Source organism: Panthera tigris, chromosome E1 (genome assembly GCF_018350195.1).
Source record: "Panthera tigris isolate Pti1 chromosome E1, P.tigris_Pti1_mat1.1, whole genome shotgun sequence".
Classification (NCBI taxonomy): Eukaryota; Metazoa; Chordata; class Mammalia; order Carnivora; family Felidae; genus Panthera; species Panthera tigris.
Genome location: NC_056673.1, coordinates 40116392 through 40143098, shown reverse-complemented (window position 1 = coordinate 40143098; position 26707 = coordinate 40116392). Strand labels below are relative to the sequence as shown.

General features: G+C 50.3%; 2 protein-coding genes across 2 annotated transcripts; both read right to left on the bottom strand.

Moving 5' to 3' along the window:
- Positions 1-2876: 2876 nt before the first annotated feature.
- Positions 2877-3313, bottom strand: GAST (gastrin). The gene is made up of 2 exons (XM_007087644.1): positions 3103-3313; positions 2877-2980 (listed from the first exon to the last, which is right to left on the bottom strand). Exons 1-2 carry the CDS (start codon positions 3311-3313, stop codon positions 2877-2879), a joined length of 315 nt encoding a protein of 104 aa, XP_007087706.1.
- Positions 3314-23671: 20358 nt separating this feature from the next.
- EIF1 (eukaryotic translation initiation factor 1) lies at positions 23672-26432 on the bottom strand. The gene is made up of 4 exons (XM_042966907.1): positions 26240-26432; positions 25369-25532; positions 25129-25230; positions 23672-24544 (listed from the first exon to the last, which is right to left on the bottom strand). Exons 1-4 carry the CDS (start codon positions 26268-26270, stop codon positions 24500-24502), a joined length of 342 nt encoding a protein of 113 aa, XP_042822841.1. The 5' UTR covers positions 26271-26432; the 3' UTR covers positions 23672-24499.
- Positions 26433-26707: the final 275 nt, after the last annotated feature.

The following is a 26707-nucleotide window of genomic DNA, read 5'->3' as shown; positions in this document are numbered from 1 at the left end:
CAAGCAAGAGAGAGAGAGAGAGAGAATCCCAAAGCAGGTTCCATAATGTCAGCGCAGAGCCCAACATGGGGCTCGAACTCAACAATGTTGAGATCATGACCTGGGCCAAAATCAAGAGTCAGATGCTTAACCGACTGAGCCACCCAGGTGCCCCCGGAATGCATATTTTTAAATGGCCACGCTATATTTTTAAAATTTTTTTTGAAGTTTTTATTTTTGAGACAGAGAGAGAGCATGAACGGGGGAGGGTCAGAGAGAGAGGGAGGCACAGAATCTGAAGCAGGCTCCAGGCTCTGAGCTGTCAGCACAGAGCCCGACGTGGGGCTCGAACTCACGGACCGCGAGATAGTGACCTGAGCCCAAGTCGGACGCTTAACCGACTGAGCCACCCAGGCACCCCCCCGATGTGGGGTTTGAATTCACAAACTGTTAAGATCATGACCTGAGCCACAGTTGGATGGTCAACTGACTGAGCCACCCGGGAACCCCAAGGTTTTCCAGGTTTAAACAAAGTAGACCTCACCTTCCCCACTCTTGATAAAGAATGCTGGGAGGCAAAAAGACACTAAGACATTATGTGGAAGAAGATAGGGTCTAATTATACATAAAACTCATTATGGTACCCCCCCCAAAAAAAAAAAAGCCCAAGTCCTTAACACTAAATCCCTGGAAGAGAACATAGGAGTTCAAAATTCTTTTTTTTTCTTCTGTTTATTTACTTATTTTTGAGAGAGAGAGCATGAGCAGGGAAAGGGCAGAGAGAGAGGGAGACAGAGAATCCCAAGCAGGCTCCATGGTGTCAGCACAGAGCCCAATGCAGGGCTTGAATTCATGAACCATGAGATCATGACCTGAACTGAAACCAAGAGTCAGACACTTACCTGAACGGGGCACCCAGGCGCCCCAGGAATTCAAAATTCTTTTTTTTTAATGTTTATTTATTTTTGAGCGAGAGCGAGAGAGAGAGCAAGTGGGGGAGGGACAGAGAGAGGGACACACACACACACACACACACACACACACACACACAGAATCTGAAGCAGGCTCCAGGCTCCGAGCTGTCCGCACAGAGCCTGACAGGGGTGCTTGCTCGAATTCACAAGCAGCGAGATCATGACCTGAGGCGAAGTCAGGTGTTTAACGGACTGAGTCACGAGGGGCCCCTAGGGGTTCAAAATTCTTAAGGGAATCTTCTCAGATGTCCCATGCAAGGTGTCATGGTCTCTTGCCTTTCATTCTATGACTTAAAAAAAAAAAAAAGTTTATTTATTTATTTTTGAGAGAGAGAGAGAGAGAGAGGTAAAAAGAGAAATCCCAAGCATGCTCTGCACTGTCAGCATGGAGCCGGACCAGGGGCTTGAACCCACAAACCGTGCGATCATGACCTGAGCCGAAACTAGGAGCCAGGCGCTTGACTACTCGAGCCACCCAGATGCCTCTCATTCTAGGACTTTAACGGGGGAGACTTGCTGGGCTTCCAATTTCGGCTTCCTTTGTTATCTGCACTCTTACATTCAGATCTTGGGCTTGAGTTAATGGTTGGCTAACCTGCGCCTAACATTTTCTTCCTCCAGAGATTCTCTGATGATTAACGGTAGCCAATCAATGCCACGGCCAAAAGCACCCCCCCCCTTCTCTCTCCAGCGCTGGAGCAGTTGCATAAGCCAGTGCTCCTTCTTCCACGTGTGCCCCATCCTGATTCACCGGGATGAGAATTTGGTAGTGGTGTTGCCACAACACTCCAGCGGTTACCAGCACCCTGCAAAGGGGGCTGGCTAGTGAAGGATCACATTTTAGAATCCCAAGATGAGTGTGTTGTTTCCTAAAACCCTCTGTTTTCAGAGGAGGGCCCCTGACACACACCCCGCCCTGCCCCGAGGCAGACTTGGAGATAAGGATTTGAGTGTGAGTGGTTTATTTGGGTGGTGATCTCAAGTGGGACCACGAGGGTGTGAGATGGGGAAGGGATGCACGTGAACAAAGGAGAGCCTTGAGCTCGGTCCTGCAGGGGGATTCTGGAATTTGGGGAGACAGAATTATCCTGCCCAAGGGATGAGGGAACTAGGGTATTTATCCTCCAATCGAGGGTGCGTGTGGAAGGATGTTGCCCACGGGCTCAGAACAGTGAGGGGAATACGGGCGAAACGTCAACAACGCCCGTAGCAGCCACTCACCTGCCAATGTGACAGATTGGATAACCCCCTATTCTTGGAACGGGATACAGCAGAGAGGAGGGATGTGGGATCCACACTCTTACAGAGTCTCCCTTCTAAGTGGGGGAGGCGGACAATAAACTAACATACAAAACAATGACAGGATGTGACCTAGGGAGAAAAAGGGGAGCCAGCCAGGTTTATGCCTGGGAAAAGCCTTCCAGGCACAGGGAACAGAAAGGACGAAGGTTCTGAGCAGAAATGAGCTTGGTGCATTGTGTAAGGAAGGGAAAGGGAGAGAGGAGGAAGACCCTTGGCACCTGCCATGGGGACAGCAGGGCTGACCTAGGACTTCGACAAGGAGTTTAGGTTTGATTCTAAGTGCAGCAGGAGGCATTGGAAGGTGAAAACCTGGAGTGGCGCAGTTTGATTTCTCTTTTAGAAAGAGGACTCTGGTTGTGACCCTACCACTGTTTTCCACCTGCACGAGTAGATTCTCATTCAATGTTAGGCTCTGGGGATACCGAGAAGAATGAGTCATGGGTCCCCGTCCCCAAGAGTGTTCTCCGTTCTCTCTGTTACCTCAACCGTGTCTTCACCAACTCCCCTCTCCTGCCCCACACTTGACACAACGTGATCCATTGGAAGCTAGTTTATTTTGATTGGTTTTTCATGGGGCTGGGCTGGGCTGGGCTGGGAGAGGCTGGGCTCTGAAGCTCCGTTCTAGGGATGTTGGTCCCCGTCCTCTGCACTGCGGCGGCCGAAGTCCATCCATCCGTATGCTGCTTCTTCTTCCTCCAGCCACGGTCCCTGCTTCTTGGACAGGTCTGAGGGTCAGAGGTGGGAGAGGACGTGAGCATATGGGAAGGACATCTAAGCCACTAGAAACCAAGGCCAGGGCCAACCCTGGCTGGGTGAGGCAAGCAGGGATGGCCGTCACAGCTCCTACCTGCCACCAGCTGTGGGGGACCCTGGAGCCCTAGCTGCCGTCGGTGGTGAGAGGCCGGGCCCAGCCGGTTCAGCCAATGTGGTTCCAGGCCCCTGTTGGCCCCTGGACCCGAGGGTGCATCCTGCAGCTGGGAGCGGGGCTTCCAGGAAGCTTCAGAGAAGGCGGTCAGAGCCAGTGCCAAGATCAGCACGCACACACACAGTCGTTGCATCTTGTCTGCAAAGGAAAGAGGGGCGGGGCTGAAAGGTGGAGCCGGCTAGGCACCCAAAGGCAGGGGCCTGGGCCAGATGGACTCTAGGTGCCTCCCTGCTGGCAGGTGCAGCGCCGTGTGGGGCTGTGGGCTGGTCCTCAGTTCGCTTTTCCAGTTCCTGCCAGCTGCGCAACCCCTGCTCCCTGCAACTCCCAAGCCCTGCCCTTTTCCTCCTCACCCACCCTAATTACAACAGTGGCTTTTCTCCAAGGAATTTACAACTTAGAGCAACGGTTTCCAAACTTCTGCAGAATTTGAGGCCATGTGAGTGGTCCTGTGGATGTTTACATCTCATAATTTAAAGTGAACTTTCATGTTTTTATTAAAAGTTTTTTAATGTTTATTTATTTTTGGGGGGGGGGTGCGGAGGGGCAGAGAGAGAGAGAGGGAGACACAGAATCTGAAGCAGGCTCCAGGCTCTGAGCTGTCAGTATGGAGCCCGACGCAGGGCTCGAACTCATAAACCGTGAGATCATGACCTGAGCTGAATTCAGACGCTTAACCGACTGAGCCACCCAGGTGCCGCTAAACGTGTTTTTTTTGTTTTTGTTTTTGTTTTTTTAATTTTCGAGAGAGAGAAAGAGAGAACGAGCAGGGGAGAGGGACAGAGAGGGGGAGAGAGAGAGAATCTTCAGCAGGCTCCATGCTGAGGGTGGAGCCCAGTGCCGGGCTCCACACCACAACCCTGAGATCATGACCTGAGCCTAAATCCAGAGTCAGATGCTCAACCGACTGAGCCACCCAGGCACCCCTAAAGTGAACTTTTAAATAGTGATACCAAAGCGTGCGTTCCAGACAGCACGGTATGGTTATCTCTTTGGAGACCATCGGTGTATTCACTGTGTGGTCGGGTTCCACCGATTCTGTGCAGCCCTCGGAAGGAAAGTTCTCCTGCCATTTTTGCTTAAGAGGAATATCGTGTGATTGTAATTAAGCAGTTAAAAATTAAGCTGTTAAAAAAAGTTAAGGGGCGCCTGGGGGCTCACTTGGTTGAGCATCTGACTTTTGATTTTTTTTTTTTTAACGTTTATTTATTTTTGAGACAGAGAGAGACAGAGCATGAACGGGGGAGGGTCAGAGAGAGGGAGACACAGAATCTGAAACAGGCTCCAGGCTCTGAGCTGTCAGCACAGAGCCCGACGCGGGGCTCAAACTCACGGACCGCGGGGCTCGAACTCCCCGACCACGAGATCATGACCTGAGCCGAAGTCGGCCGCCCAACCGACTGAGCCACCCAGGCGCGCCCTGGCTTTTGATTTTTTTATGGTCTCATGGTTCATGGGTTCGAGCCCTGCATGGGGCTCTGTGCTGGTAGCACGGAGCCTGCTTGGGATTCTCTGTCTTCTCTCTCTCAGCCCCTCCCCCACTCAGGCTCTCTCTCTCTCTCTCTCTCTCTCTCTCTCTCGCTTGCGCTCTCTCTCTCTTTCTCTCAAAAATAAACTTAAAAAACCTTTGTAAAAAGTTAAGCAGTTACCACTTGCACCTGTGTGTCAGCATGACCTGAGTTGGGGGGGAAACTATCATACAGAAATAAACTGGATCCTCAAATGAGTCTAAAATTCACATCTAGGGGCACCTGGGTGGCTCAGTCAGTTAAGTGTCCCACTTTGGCTCAGGTCATGATCTCAGCGTTCGTGAGTTTAAGCCCTGCCTCAGGCTCTGTGCTGACAGCTCGGAGCCTGGAGCCTGCTTCGGATTCTGTCTCCTTCTCTCTCTGCCCCTTCCCTGCTCATGCTCGCTCTCTCTCAAAAATGACTAAACATTGAAAAATAAAATAAAAAAATGAAATTCACATCTAAAACTCTCTTCTTAGCATTTGTGTTCTTTCTGCCTCATTGTTCTGATTGGCTTCATCAGAAGTAAATTATAAAAATGTTACCCTCGAGGGATGCGTTTCTATGAATAAAATACTGCTTTTATCTGTTTGTCATCGTGGAGCTCTGTGTTAGATTTCCTTTGAAGGAGAAAGGGTTCTTGCTGCTAAAGAAGCAAGGTTAGCCACGTTATTGTCCAACATGGTAGCTACTAGCCACATATGGCTCTTTACATTTAAATTAATTAAAATTAAAAACTCCTTCTTTGAACTAGCCTCCTTTCTGGTGCACCTTTGGCTGGTGGGTACCACATTGGATGGTGCAGATACAATCTCCATCATCATGGGAAGTTCTTTCAGACAGTGCTGGTGCAGGAAAGAGCTTGAGATGGAACCCAGAAGCCCTGGGTTCCAGTTCCAGCCCTGCCCTATGATTGGTGTGACTTTGGCCAGTCACTTCTCCTTCTGGGCCTCAGTTTTTTCACCTGGAAATGGGAGAATAGCCTTTGTCCTTCTCACCTTGCAGGACTGGGGTGAGCATGGAGGCAGAGGGGCAGGGCAGGGCCCCAGTTGAAGCAGCAGGAGAGGAAAGGGCACTCCAGGGTGGGTTCTAGAGCTGAGACCTAGTCCGGCCCTGAGCTGAGAGGAGGGTGGTGGCCCTGGAGACACCGAGGCGTGAGCCTGGTCCTTTGGGGCAGGGAGACGTCCCATCAGCCCTCTCCCCGACTCTCTCCTCCCCTCCTGGGTGGTCTCACCTGCAGAGACTCTCCTCCCCCTCCTGGGTGCTCTCACCTGCAGACCGGGAGGTTGGTGATGCTATAGCCAGCCTGGTTCCTTTCCGTGCTTTGTGCTACTTGGTGCTCCAGCCCTACCTTTTAAAGCCCTCATGGCCCCTCCCAAACCCCCATGAGGTCAGCCTCCCCCGCAGCAAGACAAAAGGGGGTGGGCACAGGTACCTCGCCCCTGCCCTACCCCATCATTCAATCAGTCATCTCATGGGGGAAGGGAGGGGAGTTGACCTCCTAGCGGTGGGGGCAGGTGCAGGGTGCAGGCATTTCCTCAGCTGGGCATGAGGGCAGGCAGGAGACAGGCTCCCTGGGGTCGGGAGCAGTGCCCACTCCCCCCCGCCCCCGTGCCCAGTCCTTGGGGTCACAGTCCTGGTGTGCATCATCCCTCCGGTATGTCCAACTGGGGGGCAGATGAGACAGATGCCCCTAGTGACCTTGGATTCAGGGGAAGCGTATTTCTCCGTACATTGGTGTTTGAAGAGCAGGGAGTGTGTGGATGTCGGGTGATGTATTGATCCCCTGTCCCCCTGCCGGGCTCTGCAAACAGGACGTGAGGTAGTTATTGGGGGCAATGGGCCGTGGGCTGATGGCCCCGCGCTCTGCCTGGGGGCTGCATCCTGGTTGCCTCTTCACCTCCTTTGCCTGGAAAATCCTGAGTGTACCCCTCCCCCCCCCCCCCCCATTTGTGCCCTCTGTGCTGGTTGGATTCAGCTTGCAGCTCCTCTCAATCCCAGGTCTGCCCTTTATCCCCTGCCTCTTGGAAACCCCCTTCCCGGGGCAGTTGCTTTAGGCCCCTATACTTGGAGACTCCCTCCTTTCATTTTCAAGGGAAGATAGCAATCTGCATAATGCACTCACCACCTTTCAATATAAAAAGACATCTTTTTTTTTTTTAACGTTTATTTATTTTTGAGAGAGACAGAGACAGAATGTGAGTGGGTTAGGGGCAGACAGACTGGGAGACACAGAATCTGAAGCAGGCTCCAGGCTCTGAGCTGTCTGTACAGAGCCCGATGCGGGGCTCGAGCTCACAAGCTGTGAGATTATGACCTGAGCTGAAGTCAGACGTTCAACCGACCGAGCCACCCGGGCACCCCTAAAAATACATCTTTAAAAAAATTTTTTTAAAAATGTTTAGTTTTGAGAGAGACATAGAGAGAGTGCATGAGCAGTGGAGGGGGGCGGGAGGAGAGAGAGAGAGAGAGAGAGAGAGAGAGAGACAGAATCCAAAGCAGGCTCCAGGCTCTGAGCTGTCAGCACAGAGCCCGACATGGGGCTCGAACCCACAAACCTTGAGATCATGACCTGAACCGGAATCGGATGACTAACCAACTGAGCCACCCAGGTGTCCCTAAAAATACATCCTAAAGTGGTTAGCAAAGAGACTAAAGAGTTTGCCCAAGATATGCCAGAAAACCAAATAGTGTGCTTGTTGACTTATTTGATGAATTGCCACCTTGACCTGGTTTGGACAGATGTAAGTAGCTCTAGGCTGTTTTTGATTTTTCCACAGTTGGCATTAGAGATTTAGCTGTTGTTCATGCGTCATCATGGCCCCTCCTTTTCTGGAGGAGTTTTGATGCCCGTTGGGTCCTGGATAAGGGGCAGTGGTACCCACGCTCACAGCCAGCCTTGCTGAGAAATTAACAGGTGATGAAGCAGGCTGGGAGGTGTCCATGGCAACGAGCGAGCAGAATGTTCTGGTGAATAACCACTCTAATTCAGAGCAGGGCTCAGTGACTCAGCGGATGGAATAAGTGAAAATGACAAACCCAGTGCAGGTATTGGTGGCAATTAATCGAAACCAGAATCTTAGAGGCAGAGGGGCCTTTGAGGGGCCTTGGGAGACAGGGTGGCATGGGGAGCAGCTCTGTTCACACGAGAGAGGCATGGAGACATTCGTGTTGCCATGGTGACAAGAAATGAGAAGCTTTCCGCAGAGCCTTGGTTGCACCAGAACCCAAGACTTGTGCTGTGGAGGGGGTTATGCCCACCCCCCCTCCCTCCCCGGTTCTTCTTCACAGGCTGGTCACACCAGCTGGGGACAGCACCAAACAGATTTGTGTATCCCACTCAACAGGCGACTGCGGGCACTGGCGGGCAAGCAGGGGGGGCTCTGCCCCGAGTGGAGAGACAGCACTCCCCCCAGGGTGCTCATAATCACCAAACCGCATGTTCTGCCCTCCCGGGAATCATGTCCAATGGGAAAGAAAAGGGTTTCCTGGCCCCACCCTTTTCCAGATGTTGAGCTTTGGGCAGATCTCTCCTCCTCTGAGCTATTTTCTTCTCCAAGAAATGAGGAAAATAACTTGGGTGTGTGTGGGTGGGGGGGAGGAGTCTTGTGAAGGTGATGTGCAGAAAACAACATGCACAGTGCCTAGAACATCGTGAGTTTGTATCCTCTTCGGGCCTCAGTTAGCCTCATCTGCGAAATGGGAATCATTCATTCCTACCTCAGAGGGCTGCTGTGAAGGGGAGAGGTCACAAGGTCTGTGCACACACTTTGCACACATCACAGAGCTCCTCCTTTCCCCAGGCTTATGGAGGGTGATTCCCTAAAAAGCACCATGTGTGAATCTAAGGTTTTCCCTCCCGCTGGCTATGACTCAGAGGGACACTTGTCCTGGGCTGCACCCGCAGGAGGTGGCAGGGATGGAATCTGTGGAAGCTGGATCTCTCAGAGGCCAGCACCGACTGATGTATGGACGATTTTGGAACTGGTGAGGCCAGAGGGGACTCCTGGCTCCAACACTTTGACTAGCTGGGCGACCAGAAAATCCAGTTTCTGAGTCTACCAAATTGAAGACCATATCCCAGACCTTGGGGCCAGCTCCCTCCCTCTCCCTGTGGGCCCCGTCCTTGTTCTCACAAGAGTGACAATGCTGTGTGCTGGGCCGATAAGCTCTCTGCATGAATAAACGTAGTTGTTCTTCACCATGGTCCTTGGATGTAAGGACTAGTGTGTCCCTGTTCCACAGGTGAAGAAACCAAGGCTCAGCCAGGTGAAGCAATCCCTGTCTTGAGTTTACAGGACCAAGGAGATCTGGGCCTGAAATTCCTAGTTCTGGCATCTTTCTCCTCCCAGGAGGGGTGTGGAGGACAGAATAATCATCCCCCAAAGACGTCCACAGCCCGACTCCTGGGACCTGGGAATATATGAGGTTACATGGCAAAAGGACTTTGCAGATGTAATTATAGACTTTGAAGTAGGGAGCTTATCCTGGATTGTCTGGGTGGGCCCAATTTTTTTAAATTTATTTTTTTAAATGTTTACTTTTTTTGAGACAGAGACAGAGTGTGAGTAGGGGAGGGGCAGAGAGAGAGGGAGATAGAACTGAAGCACTCTCCAGGCTCTGAGCTGTCAGCACAGAGCCCGACACGGGGCTCAAACCACAAGATCGTGACCTGAGCCGGAGTCAGATGCTCAATCAACTGAGCCACCCAGGCGCCCCTGAGTGCGCCCAATTTAATCAGATAAGCCCTTAAAATGTTCTTTGGCTGGGGGCGCCTGGGTGGCTCAGTTGGTTGAGTGCCCATCCCACTCTTGACTTCAGCTCAGGTCATGATCTTACGGTTGTGAGATCCAACCTTGGGTCCGGCTCCTTGAGTTGAGCGCGTGGAGCCTGCTTGGGATTCTCTGTCCCTTTGCCCCTCCCCTGCTCACACACTCTCTCTTTCAAAATAGATAAACATAAAAAAAAATGTTCTCTGGCTCGAATGTCCTTTGCCTAAAGGCAGAAGTGATGCTGCTGAAGAATGAATCAGAGATTTGAGGACCCAGGAGGATTCTACCCACCCTCACCGGTTTGGAGGTGGGAGGGGGAGGGCAACAGGCCGAGAAGCGCAGGTGGCCTTAAGGAGCTGAGAGAGGCCCCCAGCCAAGGTCCTAGGACCGCAAAGGACTGAATTCAGCCAACAATCTGGAAGAGCTTGGAAACGGGTTCAAACCCAGAGCCTTCAGAACGGAGCGCAGCCCTGGTGACGCCTTCATTTCCCCCCGGGGCGCCCTGCTGTACCTGGGGCTTCTGACCTACTGAACCGTCAGAGAATGAATTGACATCGTCCTAAGCTTCTACAGTTTGTGGTAATTTACTGGGGCTGCAACAGCCCCCCCAATGCTAGGGGTTCCAGCATCACGAAGTTTTCTTTTGAAATCGTGAAGTAAGGTAAGAACTGGCCCGGTGTGAATTTGCATGTGATTTTTCAAATACAATGAAGTGGGACGTTTGTTAAAGTATTGGGCCATTCTTCTGTTCCATTTCCCTTCCAGGTGGTGAGCACCTGCCAGAAGCCAGGGCCAGGATGAGGCCCCAGGGGTAACAGGTGGATGTGATCGGCTCAGTCATGGCTTCCTGGCATTTAGATTTCAGGGTGGGGGCGCACACAAAATAGAATTAATAACAACAGCGGGGAGGACTATCCCTGGGGAGGGAGACTCCCCGGGGCAACTCTGCATGCCTGACCCCACTCTCCCCCCTGCCAGAGCCGGTCCTGGGAAATAGTACCGAGCAGCTGCAAACCGCTGTCAGAAGCCACCAGCCCCCCGGGGTTCCTCATTGGTTATTGATGGTGGGCGAGGGAGAGGCTGAGGATGCCTCAGCCACCTTGTCCCAGGCAATGGGGCCTCGGAGGGGTGAAGGTGTTGAGACAGTGACCCCCGGAGGCAGCCTGGGCATGCGTGGTCCCTCCTGGAGTGGGGGGCTGGGGAGGAACAAGTGGCTTCATGACGTCTGGCTGCTGTCCTTGGGTAGGAAGGTAGCAGGACCAGGCTGAGCTGGAGAGGGGGCCCGGGAGGAGCTCAGGGGCCAGGTGACTGCCCAGCTGCCTCGAGGGGAGAGCAGAGGGCACCCCCATACTCCAGCTTTGGCCTCCTCTCTCTGGCCCCCCTCTCCTTCCCATCTGATGCCCACCTGTGTCTTTGGAGCGGTGGCTCTCAACCCACACCTCACATTGGGATCGCCTGCCGAGCTCTAAGCCCACCCCTGTGCCCAGGGCACCAATGAGAAGTCTTCTCAAATCAGAAGCCGCGGTGAGACCCAGGCTGCGGCTGGTGTCTGTGTGCAGGACTAGTGTTTGTGTATTGTGGAAGGTCAGGACAAGGAGGCTTTGCGACCCTGGGTTGAATCCCAGCTTCGCCACTTCCTAGCTGTGATCTAAGGCAAGTCATGGACTTAGGATGTTCCCCATACCTTTCTGGGAGGGTCAAGGTGAGGGATAAATGAGACACCTGTAGCCTCCACTTGGTCTCTGATGCATGGTAAGTTCTATGTAAGGGTCTGCTATTATTATTGGTATATATTTTAAAGTTTTTATTTATTTATTTTGAGAGAGGGTGCATGGGAGCAGGGGAGGGGCAGAGAGAGAGAGAGAGAGGAGGGAGAGAATCCCAAGCAGGCTCTGCACTGTGAGTGCAAAGCCGGATGTGGGGCTTGAACTCACAAACCGTGAGACCATGACCTGAGCAGAAATCAAGAGTCAGAAACTGACTGAGCCACTCAGGCGCCTCTATTACTGGTATTTTCATCACCACAGCCTTACCTGCAACTTATCTGTGCTGTTACATCTTGCTGACTTCCAGAATATTCTACCCCCTTTTCCTTGATTATTTTTCTCTCCACTCTTCCCTGTAATAGTCCCTAGAGTCTCCCCTCACAGGTTAACGCTGCCTCTTCCAGGTTGGCCTCACCCTGGCTCCTCAGGTCCATCCACCTTCTGCTTCCCACAGCCCTGGGTCACATCCTGGCTACCCACCTCTGGGGACTGTTTTGCCTCCCATATCTTAACCATAACAACCTCCACTGTTGAATGAGGTGCTGACGGGGCCTATTATCTCCCTTAACAATCAAAATCAAGCCCAGAACCCTGTTTGCAGGGCACATTTAGAACTGTGCACTCCATTGTACATAAATTTTATTAAAAAAAAAACTGTAACAAAGTTGAAGTCTAGTTAATGAAGTATTTAGGTCAAAGTGTATTACTGTACATTTAGTTTGAAATGCATAAAAAAAGATGAATAGATATGAGATCAATAATAATAAAATATAAATTATGGAATCTAGGTGGTGGGCATATGAGTCTTCACGTTAAAATTAAACTTTTCTGAGTATTTGAACATTTTTATAATAAAATGTTAGAGAGTATTTTGTTTAGCACTATCAGTGGATTTAAGATGGGAAACAAATCCTAAAAGCACCAATGTGAGAATAATCTTTACTCAGGTGCATTTTATTTTACTTATTTTTTATTTTAGAGAGAGAGCATGAGCGAGGGAGAGGGGCAGAGGGAGAGAGAATCTTTTCTTTTTTTAATTTTTTAAAATGTCTTGATTTAATTGACACTGAGAAAGAGAGAGCATGAGAGGGGTCGGGGCGGGGGTGGTGGGACTGAGAGAGAGGGAGACAGAGAATACAAAGCAGGTTTCAGGCTCCGAGCTGTCAGCACAGAGCCCGACGTGGGGCTCGAACTCACGGACTGCTAGGTCATGACCTGAGCCGAAGTCAGACACCTGCTTAACTGACCGAGCCACCCAGGTGTCCCGAGAGAGAGAATCTTAACCAGCCTCCATGCTCAGCGCAGAGCCCAACACGGGCCTTGATTCTGTGACCCTGGGATCATGACCTGAGCAGAAATCAAGAGTCAGAAGCTCAACCGCCTGAGCCATCCAGGTGCCCTCAGGTGCATTTTAGGGTTAGGGGTTGGCCAGGGGAAGCTGCCTGCTCACGCCTGACACCTGACGGGTGAGGGGATGGAGCTGTGCGCCTGGCCGGTCTTCTCTGGGCTGTGCTGATGCTTCTCATGGTCCACAGCCTCTGGCCTACCCTCTCTCCAGAAGCCCAGCTCCTGCTCAATCTGACTTTGCTGTAACTGTCAGTCCGACTGCCTTCCTTCTCATAGCCCACCTTCCCCCTCTGGTCTCACTTTCCTTCCTCCCCAGCCTGGCCCCCACGGATTTTTACTTCATTTATGGGCGATGCACCTGGGTCGCTGCCCCTGTCCTGCTTCAGAACCTGCCAGGCTTGTCCCCATCCTTAAACCTTGACCCCTTCTTCAACTCCTGTCTCCCCATCCCTGCAAACAGGATAGTTCCTCAAAGTAGCCAGTTGATTCAATTGCAAATTAATATTCTGCAGCTGGGTGGTTGCCTGGCAACCTTGTGAGTCACGTTCCCTTCCCTCCCAAGGCCATCTGACCTCAGCTTCCTTCTCCCTGCGTGACCACAGCTGTCCGAGCCCACCTTCTGCTCTCCTTTCCTCCGTCACTGGAGGGTATGCAGCCCTGTCAAGTTCAGTGCCCCCACGGTGGCCCTTCATCCCAGACCCTCCTGCCAGCTCAGACGCTTAATGCCTTCACGTTTCTTTCCCCCCCCCCTTTTGTTTTAACATTTATTCATTTTTGAGAGACTGAGCATGAGTGGGGAAGGGGCAGAGAGAGAGGGAGACACAGAATCCGAAGCAGGCTCCAGGCTCCGAGCTGTCAGCACAGAGCCCGGCGCGGGGCTTGAACTCATGAACTGCGAGATCATGACCCGAGCCAAAGTTGGACGCTCAGCCAACCGAACCACCCAGTCACTCCTCTGCTTTCACTTTTCATTCATTCATTCATTCATTCATTCAATGCCCACTTCGTGCCGGGTGCTGTGTTGACCCTGGGAACACAATGTTGATCAAGAGGGTCTTTTTTCCTTTTCTCTTGGGGAGAGACAGTGTGATATGAGCTTAAGGTGCCATGGACAGTTGGGGGGCAAGTAAGTGGGGAAGCCTTCTGTTTCCTCCGGACCTTGAAGCTCTCTTAAATGCAAGCTTTCTCATGTTTATAACATGTTTTCACCTCCCTCTTCCCCTAATGATGGTGATTACAATTTAGGGAGCCCTTCTTTGGCCAGGTCTCCATGCTAAGCACTTTACGGGGCATTGTGTCTTGGAGTCCTCACCACGACCCCACAAGGAGGGTAATACTATTGCCCCCAGTTTTAGCTGAGGAAACCGAGGCACAGAGAAATTGGCGAAGCAATGAAGCAGTTCGCCATGGGCTTGAGCCTCCCTGAATGTTCTTGCTGAACATGCCAAGGTCGTGACCACTCTTTGCTCAGGCCATTTCTTGGGTTTGTGTTTGCAGTGAGTGACTTTGAGAGAGGAGGTAATGTCTCCCTCCGGGACGTAGAGCAGACTTGCTTACTACTTCCTACAAACGCAGTAGATTTCCAGGCTCAGTGTCCTCAGCTGCCTCACAACTACTGTCCGTGTAGCATCTCTGCTGTGTTACCACCAAGGAACTTGGGGAGCAAGGGTTATTGATGCAGATTATGTGGTCAGCTGGGTTGTGAGTAACACAGTTATTTGTCTCTGACCCAGGAGTCTTGTGTCTTCTGCCTTTGGTGAAAAGCTAATAGGATAGCTTATTAGCTTGTGAGTAGGGTAAAGTCAGATCCCAGACTCAACCCAGTGATTAGCCCGGGACACAGCCCATCAAATGCACAGCTGAGGCTTGAACCTGGACAGTTGGATTCTGTAAGCATTGGGGAAAAAAAAAAAGCCTTTCCTTGCTGCTTTCCTGCTTCCTCGACAGTGAACCTTCTCTGAACTCTGTGATCTATTGAGCCAATGAGTGGGGTTGGTGGGAGTTGTGGCCTCAGGGCCAAGGAAATGAGGGAGGTTCTGGTGTCTGATTTTACCTGTAATCTTACTTGGTTATTGTGAAAAATTGTTTCAGGGAAGGGAGAAGGGGCAGTGTGCTTCTTTAGGCTTTACCGAGGTTCTCCTGCTTTTATAAACCAGCCAAATCCCAAACTCTCCCTGGCAGAGGGTAAGGAGATTTCTAGTCACCAAACCGAAAGTGGAACTTCCATTTGGTAAGGGCAAAACCCCTGCTCGTAATTTGTCCATCCATCCAGCTTTGACATGATACAATTTAAAACACATATATAGGGGGACACCTGGGTGGCTCAGTCGGTTGAGCATCCATCTTCAGCTCAGGCTGTGATCTCACAGTTTGTGGGTTCAGTCCCCATATTGGGCTCACTGCTGTCAGCGTGGAGCCTGCTTGGGATCCTCTGTCCCTATCTCTCTGTACTCCCTGCACCTCTTGAAAAAAAACCCCACATATATAGGATCTATCTATCCATATTTTTTTTTTGAGAGAGAGAGAGAGAGAGAGAGAGAGAGAGAAAGAAAAGAATGAGTGGGGAAGGGGCAGAGAGAGACTCTTAAGCAGGTTCGACGCCCAGTGTGGAGCCGGACTCGGGGCTTGATCTCATGACCATGAGATCATAACCCGAGCTGAAATCAAGAGTCAGATATTTGACGGAGCCAGCAAGGCACCCCTACAAGATCTATTTATTGAGATATAGTGAACATATCACACCATTCACTCTTTTTTTTAAATGTTTATTTTTGAGAGAGAGAGAGAGAGAGAGAGAGGGAGAGAGAGAGAGCAGGGGAGGGGCAGAGAGAGCAGGGGCACAGAATCGGAAGCAGGCTCCAGGCTCCAGGCTCCAAGCTGTCAGCACAGAGCTCAATGCGGGGCTCTAACTCACTAACTGTGAGATCATGACCTGAGCTGAAGCCGGACAGTCAACTGACTGAGCCACCCAGACGCCCCCCATTCACTCTTTTAAAGTACACCAGCCAGTGGCTTTTAGCGTATCCACAACATTGCACAACCATGACCTTTATCTAGTTCCAGAATATTTTCATCACCCCAAAAGGAAAAACCTCATTTGCATTCACTCCTCATTTCTCTTCTCCCAGGGAAAGACTAGGACATGAAAAAGAGGTGTGTGACAAACTACTCAGAGAGTTGGTAGCTGGGAGATCACCTTAAGAAGAACTTCCCCATCGACTGTTTAAAATTTAAAGCTGCTCTCTCAAATAGCATGCAAAAAGGAAACCAAAACCACAAAATACTAGCATATTACAGCCATGGGAAGTCTAAGAGATGGGAGAAGATGGTCAAAATCAAGCAAAGCTAAATTATAGACTTGTCCAGGTGGTGATAAGTGCTGTGGAGCAAAAGAGCGGAGAAAAAGGAGGCACCTGGGTGGCTCATTTGGTTAAGCATCGGACTTCAGCTCAGGTCACGATCTCACGGTTCGTGGGTTCCAGCCCCGCATCGGGCTCTGTGCTGACAGCTCAGAGCCTGGAGCTGCTTCGGATTCTGTGTCTCCCTCTCTCTCTGCTCCTCCCCCACTCATGCTCTGTCTCTCTCTCAAAAATAAATAAATGTTAAAAAAAAAAAAAAAAAGCAGAGACAGAGTGCCTCTCCCTGTCACAGGCTGAATGTGACCCCTTGCCTAAGCATGGCTGAAATAGTTTAGGTGTTTGTGCAGTGGTTGGTTTAGCGCCTGACTCCCCAGCTGGAGTATAGACTCCGTGAGAAAGAAGGTGTGCTTTGCCTTGTTGGTTGCTGAACCCACACCCCTTGTGGACACCTGTACCGAGTGAGTACTCCATAAATGTGAATGAATGAGTGAGTGAACGAATGAATGAACACAGCAAAGAGTTGGCAGTGGGCTCTGGACTTGAACGAGAAGTTGAAGCTGGAAACAGAGTGTTAGGAGCATGAACCCTGAAGACATAATCAGTCATGACCTAGGGTGAGACCAGAAGGGAGAGGCAAGGAAAACCCAGACTGTCTTAGTCCCTTTGGAACTCCTACATTTGGAGAATGGAGGGATGAAAGGTTCGAGCAGGTGGAGAGGTCACAGGGTGGCTAGTGGGAGACCTCATCCGAGAAGCAAAGAGGGCTGGCATGCAGCGCCAAATGTTGCAAGGAAACAGTTGTAGGGGACGAGGAAATCCAAAACCCAGTCCGTCCTCCCCTTCTGGAACATAACTTCCATATGGGCAGGGATCTTTGTTCAGTGCTGTATCCCCAGTGGCTCAAAGGGTGCCGGGCACGTATGGTGTGCTGAATAAATGTTTACTGAATGAATGAATGAATGAATGGTTCATTCTATGAGAAGTTTAAAATTAGCAGGGTTATCTTCTGTGATATCATGATTTGCTTTCCTTCCTTTGCATTTCTGTTTGGCAGAACAGGAGGGAAAGGGTGAACTAAACCAGTGGTTCTCAAAAGGGGTATGTGGTTTTTGCCCCCGCCAGGGGCATTTGGCAATAATCTGGAGATAATTTTGGTCGTCCGGCATGCCTGGGAAGGAGTAGTGTGTGGAGGTCTGAGATTCTGCTAAACACCCTTTGACACACAGGTCAGTCCCTCCTCCCCAAGAAATAATTCTCGGGGCCCAAATATTAATGGTGCTGAGTTACGTGAGGCCCCCAGTTACATGAACCCACTGGGGATTGTCAAAAGCCTGGGCAAGCTCTCCACGAAGCCGTCCACATGAATGTCTTCTGTCCTGCGTCCAGCAGCAAAGCAGCTGAGTTCTCGCTCAGTGAGTCTTGACGTTTTTGGACTCCAAATCCTTTTCCCTGTCATATCAATGATCTAGAGGACCAACCTGGAAACTTTCAATCTTTTTCTTTCCAATGCCTGGCATATGCCCAGCATTTTAATTAAAAGGTAATTTGAGGTTGGTCAGTTATGATTCGTTCTCTTTAAAGTTCAATTTAAAATATAATTTGTGGTGATCATAGACACATTTTGACTTTCCCCATAAAAATGTGACAAAACACTGTTTAGATTTAATTAGAAGAAAAAGCATGACTTTAGACCAATTAAAAAGTGATACTGAATCACATTTGGTTCTGAGAACAAATGTATATTAAAATGTAGATTTAGATTTTATTATGTACTTAAAAAAATCTAATGTTCATTGGGGTCCCCTTACATTTGTTATAGCTTTTGTATTATTTTTCCCAGGGGGTGATAGAAGAGTTTCAGGCTACTCACATACAAGCACATTGCAAATCCCACATGAGAGATGCAGGCTGTCTTTGGCTCCAACGAAGGAAAAGTCCAATTAGATCTAGCCAACACCATATTTTCTTCTTCAGCATTGTTTTTGACATTCTGGAGTCCTCTTAGTCAGATGGATGGGAACTGCGGGTCTGATGGGGTTCCATGGGCGTGAATGGCTAGATAATCATCACTCATGGGCCACCCCCTAGTTCTGGCCTGAGGCTTTGGGGGCTAAGCCCAGTCTTGGTACCACCGAAGAACTCCCCAGCTGATGTGACAGCCAGGTTTCTGCACCTCTTAGCTAGTGCAATGAACTCAGTCCATATTCAGCTCATACCTGTTGCTTTCCATACTTGGACTATTTTTGTGGGTTTTAAATGCACATCTAAAACCATAATGGAGGGGCACCTGGGTGGCTCAGTCAGTTAAGTGTCTGACTTCGGCTCAGGTCGTGATCTCACGGCTTATGGGTTTGAGCCCCGCGTCGGGCTCTGGGCTGACAGCTCGGAGCCTGGAGCCTGCTTCGGATTCTGTGTCTCCCTCTCTCTCTGCCCCTCCCCCACTTGCGCTTGCTCGCTTGCTCTCTCAAAAATAAAGAATGAAAAAATAAAAAAAAAATGAAGATGGGTTTGGGAGGTCTGGGATCAGGCTTAAAATCCTAACGAGCTCACGGGGATACTGAGTAGCGAGAGTCTGCAGTTCTGTCTCCAAGGTGGACCGTGGGACCTAGCTCGGTCACATCTCTCTGCATTGACTTTGTCCTCATGCTTGTTTCCTGTTGTTCCACAGAAATGGAGAGCCAGTGACGTGACCCACACAAAAGACTGTCGTGTTTCACGCTCCACGTTAACATGTTCAACCTCTGCGTTCCCTGTGCTTCCTGTTTTTAACTAGGTGTCCATTCTGGGTACAAATTGACCATCAAGGACCAAGATTAAAGACAATTTAAACTGTGCAACCACCCAGACCGCCGAGGCCGGGTGACGACTGGCGACAGCGGCTCGGGAGCGAGTGAGTCACACTGGGGCATCCGAGGCTGTGGAGTCTGGCTGCTGCATGTGTGCCTTTTGCCCAGCCCTCGCTCGGTTTGGGAGTTGTTTAGAAATATTTTTAAATAGTTATTAATTTTCAAAGTCGATATTGGAAAAGGCATGTTGCTGCTTGCACTGCTGTGCCTGGATAACCTTTGTTAGTCCCTGGGGCTTTGTAAGCCTGGGGAGGAAACCACAGGCCAGTGATTCTTAGGGGTTTTGGGTAACAGGCTCTTTTAAGAATCTGATAAAAGCAGGGCCGACCGGGTGACTCAGTCGGTTGAGCCTCCATCTTCGGCTCAGGTCATGATCTCACGGTTCGTGAGTTCAAGCCCCATATCGGGCTTGCTGCTGTCAGTGCAAAGCCTGCTTTGGATCCTCTGTGTCCCCACCCCCCCTTTGCCCCTTCCTGGCTTGTGCTCGTGCTCTCTCTCTCTTAAAAATACAAATTATAGGGGCGCCTGGGTGGCTCAGTGGTTTGAGTGGCCGACTTCAGCTCAGGTCATGATCTCGCGGTCAGTGAGTTCGAGCCCCGTGTCGGGCTCTGTGCTAACAGCTCAGAGCCTGGAGCCTGTTTCAGATTCTGTGTCTCCCTCTCTCTGACCCTCCCCCGTTCGTGCTCTGTCTCTCTCTGTCTCAAAAATAAATAAACGTTAAAAAAAAAAAAATTAAAAATACAAATTATAAAAAAATCTTGTTAAAAAAAAAAAGAATCTGATAAAAGCTCTGGACAGTCTTGCAAGAAATGCCCACATTTTCACATACGTGAAAATGCCAAAATGTCAGGGGTTGGTTTCTCAGATGCTGGTAACCAAGTTCTGACTCTTGGCCACCCCCTTTTCAAACCATCTTAAATACTCTTTTTTTTTTTTAAGATTAAAAAATTTTTTTTAAACTTTATTTTGAGAGAGGAGAGAGAGAGAGAGAGAGAGAGAGAGAGAGAGAATCCCAAGCAGGCTCCACACTGTCAGTGCAGAGCCCAACGCAGGGTTCAAATTCATGAACCGTGAGATCACACTGAGCTGAAATCCAGAGTTGGACACTTAACTGACTAAGCCACCCACATGCCGCTAAAGATTTTATTTTTAAGAAATCTTTGCATCTAACGTGAGTCTGGATCATAATCCTGAGATCAAGAGTTGTGCGCTCCACCGGCTGAGCCAGCCAGGTGCCCCTTAAATACAGTACTCTTGATTTCTTTCCCTGAAACTTAGCTCTGGTAATGCTTCTCTCCTGCTCATGTTTCCTCAATAGCTCCCCATTAGCCACATCAGTGTTTCCCCAGTATGGCTTGTGGTCCTCCCATTTGAATTGGCTGATGTTAAAAAGGTTCCTGGGCCCCACATCAGAATCTCTGGATCAGAATCTGTGGCTCGAGAGGCAGGGTCATTTCCTGGAGTTTGTGGGCCAGACATTCTGACCTCAGAGGTTCTGTTGTGCCTCATACCAAGTGAATAAAGTACACCCACAGGCCAAATAGACGTTTTTTGTAGTATTTTTGGAAAGATGTTTGTAAACTTTACAAATCTAAGTTTTGTTACAAATAATGTTGTTCCTTTTCTAGAAATGTTTATTACAATTTCATACAGTTATATAGGAATTATATTACAGTTACAGCCAGTGTTATCTTTTGTAGTGTTAAACCCTTATGCATTCTGAGTTTTGCAGTTTGGGGGTCAAATTTGGGAAATAATGAATTTCTTTCAGTTCCCAGACATTTTTGTAGGCCCTTGAAAAGCAGGTGGATTGTTCAGCTGACACCCAGCAAAGCTTAGCTATCCTGGGTGGGGCCTCTAATCTGATTTTTTTTTTTTTTTAACTTACGACCCTCAGATCAAGACCCGAGCTGAGATCAAGAGTCAGAAACTTAACCAACTGAGCCACTCAGACGCCCCTAGAATTTTTTTTTAAGTTTATTTATTTAAGAGAGGGAGAAAGAGAAAGAGAATACAATTGGGGGAGGGGGCAGAGAGAGAAGGTGACACAGAAGCTGAAGCAGGCTCCAGGCTCTGAGCTGTCAGCACAGAGCCAGATGCAAAGCTTGAATCCATGCGCCTTGAGATCATGATCTGGGCTGAAGTCAGTTGCTTAACCCACTGAGCCACCCAGGCGCCCCTAGAATCTGAATTTTTAACAAGCTTCCCAAGAACAGTACGTTTTATGAATATTTAAACTAGGAGGATTTAAGGGAGTCCAAGAGAAGAAATGGCCAGAGCCTCACACGATTTGCTAATTCTGAAACAGTGTGTATCTCCTGAAAAGTTAGGGAGCTCTTGCTTCGTTTCCAAGCCAGGTGAACAGTAAACTGTGTTTTGACACTCATGCCACAAGGGGCAGCACCCAGGCTGGTAAATAAGGAAGCAGGTCAATTGCAGAGCTAGTTGGTAGCATGTTCAGTTCCCAAATAGACCATGTTTCTTTGTCCTATTTATGGGTGAGCTTTGAATAGGCTTTAAAGTAGTTTTTGTGGATTCCTGTGCAGCTTTAGCTGACCAGTATTCATTTCGTCTTGCTAACACAATTTTAAGGAACATTGGGTTTGTGTCGGCTTGTCCCTGTGGCAGAGGGTGGGCCTTGGTTGGGGCCAGGAGAGTGAGGTGAGAAGGGAGGAAACAGGAGAGGGAAGGGGAGGACAGACAGACAGAGTGGAGGCAGAGAGGAGACTGGGGGTGGGGGCGCGGTGGGGGGAGAGGAACCGAGAGCACAGAGCCGGGAGACGCTTCTCATTGAGATCTGCTCTTCACCGTGACTTCTTGCAGGCTGACATCTGAATGTTTTAGCTTGTGGCTCAGCCCACTCTGACCTCACACCAGCCTTCCAGCCCTCCCTCCCCTCTGCTCCATCTCATCACCTGCTTGCTGGCTCAGCCGTCCCACTTCTCAGAACGTTCTACCATAGGGCCGAGTCCCTCCTGTTAAGCGAACAGGTCAGGGTGTACCAGCTCTCAGCACAGGCCTGGCATAGAGACAGTACTGTTATTCCTGCTCTATACAAGGCCTTTGTTCCAGCCAAGCGCTCCTACCTTAGGGCCCTCATATACTCTGGGTGCTCCCACCTCTGGATCCTGACTCCTCTGTTAACACGCTGCTTCAGATGGCACCTCCTTTATGAAGCCTTCCCTGGCCCCGTGGGTGTGGACGGGGTGGGGAAGATTGGCCAGTCCCCCAAACCTGTGACTCTTTGGCCAAGCCAGGGGCGGCATTGGCTCCTTTCTGCCTCGTGTCAAGGCCGTGTGCTGGTTTTCCACTCCTGTCAGGCCACCGGCTCCCAGAGCACAGGGTGTCTTCCCGATTACTGTTGTGTGCCCCGCGATCCCCACACTCGACACTGCATACACGGATCTTGGTAAAACGAACTCTTTAAATTGGAAATGTACAGGTCACCTGGTGGGAAGGGCAAGGACGGAGAGCTTGGGTTCTGGAGGAAACCCTACCACTTTTTAGCCTTGCAAATTTCCCCCAACCATCCAACGGACACGACTATACTTTTATCTCCGGCCTGAGATACTGAATTAAGAGTGTTCTCTCCTGTCATGTTCACGGATAACCATTTTGATTACAGATGGTGGATTACTGATGTTGCTGGCTTAACTCTCAATAATCTCATTCTAGAATGCTGGAAGTCCTTAAAAGGCAAGCTATCTCAACAGCCTAGCACAGGACCTGCATATCAACCTATAGCAGGATTCTCTTACTGTTTTATCTTATTTCCTGACTGTGGTCTTCTGTGGGTTGGCCTTCTGGGTTGGTTGCTGCTAGAAGCTTCTGAATAGCCCTTTGCTTTGTAATGAAATCTTACTTAAAACTATCATTCAAGGGGTGTCTGGGTGGCTCAGTCGGTAGGGTCCGACTTTGGCTCAGATCGTGATCTACCCCTTGGTGAGTTTGATACCCCCCCACGTCTGCACTGACAGCTCAGAGCCTGGAATCTATTTTGGATTGTCTCCCCCTCTCTGCCCCTCCCCTGCTGGCAGTCGGTTTCTCTGTCAAAAATAAACCTTAAAAAGCAAAAGTATCACTCAAATCTTGTTTGCTGAACACATGAGTTTTGTAAGACCTTGTTGTAACCCTCTACCTCCCAGATTAAAATCCTATTTTCAGGGCAGCTGCCACTGGCTCAGCCTTTCACCAGCCTTCCCCTGCACTTCACCTTGTTCTAGGCTGGCCTCTGTACAGACTTATTCGCAAGGCTGACCAGTATTGACAAGAGGCTAGCAATAGGAAAAGTGGATTCGTGACTACTCAGTAGTTTGAAGCCTGTATTTTACTATCTGCAATTGGTACCAGTTCATGATCCACATACTGACAGAATTTTAATAGAATGAATCACATTCATTGTTCTTCTCTAAGGGATGGCCTGACCTTTTTCTTAAACTGCTTTATAGTCCCTTAACTGTTAACCCTATAAATGTATCCCCTGGAAAAAGCACTTCTGTGTCCCTCCCAGGGGTCTGAGGATCAGATTAAATCCCACACCATGTTTCTCCCTTGTTACAACCTTTAGAAAGGCAAGATCCTGTCACTGAGGGGGCTCAAGGGTTTCCAACCAAACTGCTCTATCAGTTCACAAGGTGAGTTCCTCCATGGCCATTGAACCGGGATGGCCCAACGACCACCAGTGAATCCGTCCACCCTGCAGTCCCTCCTTTCAGGACTCTAAGGACACTGCAGCTCTGGCGACATGCAAGGGACAAGCTCACTGAAGGTTTTCTTGGCCAAGAGGTTGAGGTCCCCGTTGGCCTGCAGGCGTAGACTACCCTCCACTGCCCCTTTCTGTGGTTCCTTCCCACGTACAAGACTGACTACACATAAAATACAATCTGCAAATCAGGTGTTTCTGAAAACAAGTTTTATTTAAATAAGGGCTTAAATACATTACATAACATTAAAACTGAAGGAAAAAATAAACCAAAAAACCAGTCTGTTACTTCACATGGCATTGGGCAGCTGCTGCTAGTAAGGTGCAAGCTCTACAGCCAGCTACAGGACTCATACATCGGTTTGAAGTTTGTTCCCTTGTCAGAAGTTTAACTCGGATAGAAGGTTGGCCTCACATTCTGGTGTTCGGACATCAATTAGCTAGGATATGTCTGGTCAAAAAGACTTTGGTGGCAAGTCAGACGTCCTATCACACCTTGCTAGAGGGAAGGTGGCCGCTCTAAGCTCCGCCCGCCCGGTCAGGTTGGAGACACCAGGGATCTTTCTTTGACTACCAAGACTCCCTGTGGCAGCACCACTGCTGTGGCCGGCTTACCCCATCCTGTCCTCTCAGCTCCACCGCGGGCTGCTCAGGTGGTGACATTCTCTTAGGGCAGGGAACTCTGAAGAGGGAGAGCCGAGGAGCTTCTGGCCAGACATAGCCGGCTGTGATCTTGGGGCTCTGGGCTTGACCGAAACATGACGTTACTGCTTGGTTTCAGGCCGGACACTGCCAGGCGCCTACTGCTTGACCTCTGTTTAAATGAGGGACTTCAAGACTAGACAGCATGGCTCTTTTCAGTTTATTGCATGAAGGAGTTACACTAGTCCAAGTTAAAAGCAGACCCCAAATGGTTACATTATACAAGCTGTGAGGTTTTTAAACTTGTGACAAGGGACAGAAGGGAAATTCTACTCATTGCAAAGAAATCCTCACTTAAGCTTCAGTGAGCCAAAAGCACTTAAAACCCATGAACCTTCAGCTGGTCGTCCTTAGCCAGTCCAATCTGCAAAGAAAAAAAGACAAAATTATAGTAGGGGATCAACCCCCCCCCCCCCCCCGATTTCTGATGCCAACAACTCTGTCTTCTTGCTCCTACACTGGGCAAAAGAAGTCCAAGAGCCAAGGCACACACCTCAACCACTAGGAGCACAATGGTTCTTAACTCAGGGTACTCAGTAAAGAACGAATGATATAAGAGGATTTTAGCGCTTAGGAACTGCCAACCAGACATCGTGTGTATTCTAGTATCTGTGTGCCATTTTAATGTGCATCTTTAAAGTGGTCACCAGGCTGACTCAGTCAAGTAGAGCATGTGACTCTTGATCTGGGGGTTTTAAGTTCTAGCCCACACACTAGGTGTAGAGATTACTTAACAAACAAAAAAAGTACATCCATATACGAATTAAATAAGGCAGACAAGTCCCTTCTGTTTTTGGGAATACTTCTCTACTTCAAAACTCAATTGTTTTGCTTAGTCTTACAATACCAACTTCTATGTCCTCAGGAGACTGAGTATAGAGTAGGAAGGATCGGACATGTAGACAGGGTAGAGGCACAAATGGATCGTCACCAAGTGATGGAACTCACCTCTACAAGGAACTGGCATATGTTCTTGCGCTGGTCACCCTGTAGCTGAATTACTTCTCCATATTCTGGATGCTCAATTACAGTACCATTGCAGGCAAATTTCTGCAAACATGAATGAAGCAAAACAAATTAGACGAAGTGCAGCCCAAGTGCACCAACAACTCCTCCTGAGAATACAAGTGAGCACCCCGCCCTGAGCAAGTTAAATGTGATATTCTTACGATCTCACCGAATACCTACCTTCTTGAACGCCTTCACTAGTTTCTTTTTATCGTAATCATCAGCGATCCCTTGGACAGTAGTAAGGGTCTTCCTGCCGTTTCTCTGTTGAATTCTTATATGGATATAATCCTCAGTGCCAGCAGGAAGCAGATCATCACCCTTACTTGCATCAGCAAAGGGGTCTGGGAAGAAAGAGCAAACTCGGTTAGAGCTGTTGGGGCTCAGGTGCCATTGTCACCCTCCCAATGGATCTTTTGCGCGCCCAGAAAACAACTACTGATATCGCCAGGGCTGAGATCAAGTCAGACAAGTCCTTGTTGGCCGTCCCCGGAACGGGTCAGTCCGGGACGGCTGGCTTCCCCAGCGCCGGGGGAAAGCCTGGGCCTCTTGCCCCAGGCCCGCCCTCGGAAGCCGATCACGTGCCGGGGGAGCCTGGACTGCAGGCAGTGCCCCACCCGGCTGATGCAACCGGCCGGAACCAAAGCTCCAAGGCGGGGCCAAGCTTCCCGCCCCATTGGCGGGAGCGTTTGTCACTTAGGCCTGGCACCGCCTCTCACTCCCGGGTCCGTGACAACGGCGGTGACGTAACGGACGTGACGCAGGGGTGGCGGGAGGGGGCGGGTGGGGCCCAAGGCGGCCCGGGAGCCATTAGTAAATGCGCCACCCGATAGACACTGGGACTGCCCAAGGGTTGCCTCCCTGCCCACTCCTTCCGGTCGCACTTAAGGACCGACCCCAGGGCCGCGGCCGGGCCCCGCTTCCTGCGAGCGCGAGTATCTTCCCTCCTCCCAAGTTTACGAAAGCCCGGAGCGCTGGCAGGTTTCCAGGCCCGGAGCACTTCGCCACCCCACCCAGGCCTTTCTCCCCACGGGACTTTTCCGCGGCTTACCGAAAGAGTGGAGGTTCTGGATAGCGGACATACGATACGATTCCTTTTCCTCGGTGGAAACGGCCTGCGGAAGGCGGCGGCGGGAGAAGGCGGGCAGGGGGGACGGAGCGTCGGGAAGCGAGGGGGCTCAAGGGGGAGGCTGCTGAGTCCTCGGCGGCGGCTCAGTGACTGGGGCGGAGGGGCGGTGCCTGTATTCACTTATATAGCCGCCCCTGTGACGCCAGCGCGCTGCCCTCACGTCCTGGCCCCACCCACGACGTCGTGGCCCCAGCCCCCTGGCGCCGCCGTTTCCGATTGGTCCGGGAGCGGGGACGCGAGACGGCGCTTGCGCAGGAGCTCTGCTGCGGGAGGGCGTCCTCTCGATTCCGGGAGTGGTAGAAGGGGAAGGGAAAGGTTGGTCCGTCTAGGCGCCTGCGCAGTGCGGGAGGAAGGTGTCAGGGCTGCGCAGGAAAGTGGCGGAGGTTTCGG

What these genes read in the sequence shown, in the direction of transcription:
- GAST (XM_007087644.1), bottom strand. Translation starts at nt 3,313, where the DNA reads ATGCAACGACTGTGTGTGTGCGTGCTGATCTTGGCACTGGCTCTGACC. An exon ending in TCCCCCACAGCTGGTGGCAG is followed by an intron (nt 2,981 to 3,102) that starts GTAGGAGCTGTG and finishes TCTGACCCTCAG; the next exon opens with ACCTGTCCAAGAAGCAGGGA.
- EIF1 (XM_042966907.1), bottom strand. Translation starts at nt 26,270, where the DNA reads ATGTCCGCTATCCAGAACCTCCACTCTTTCG. An exon ending in TAGTGAAGGCGTTCAAGAAG is followed by an intron (nt 25,231 to 25,368) that starts GTAGGTATTCGG and finishes TCATGTTTGCAG; the next exon opens with AAATTTGCCTGCAATGGTAC. An exon ending in TATGCCAGTTCCTTGTAGAG is followed by an intron (nt 24,545 to 25,128) that starts GTGAGTTCCATC and finishes TTTTCTTTGCAG; the next exon opens with ATTGGACTGGCTAAGGACGA.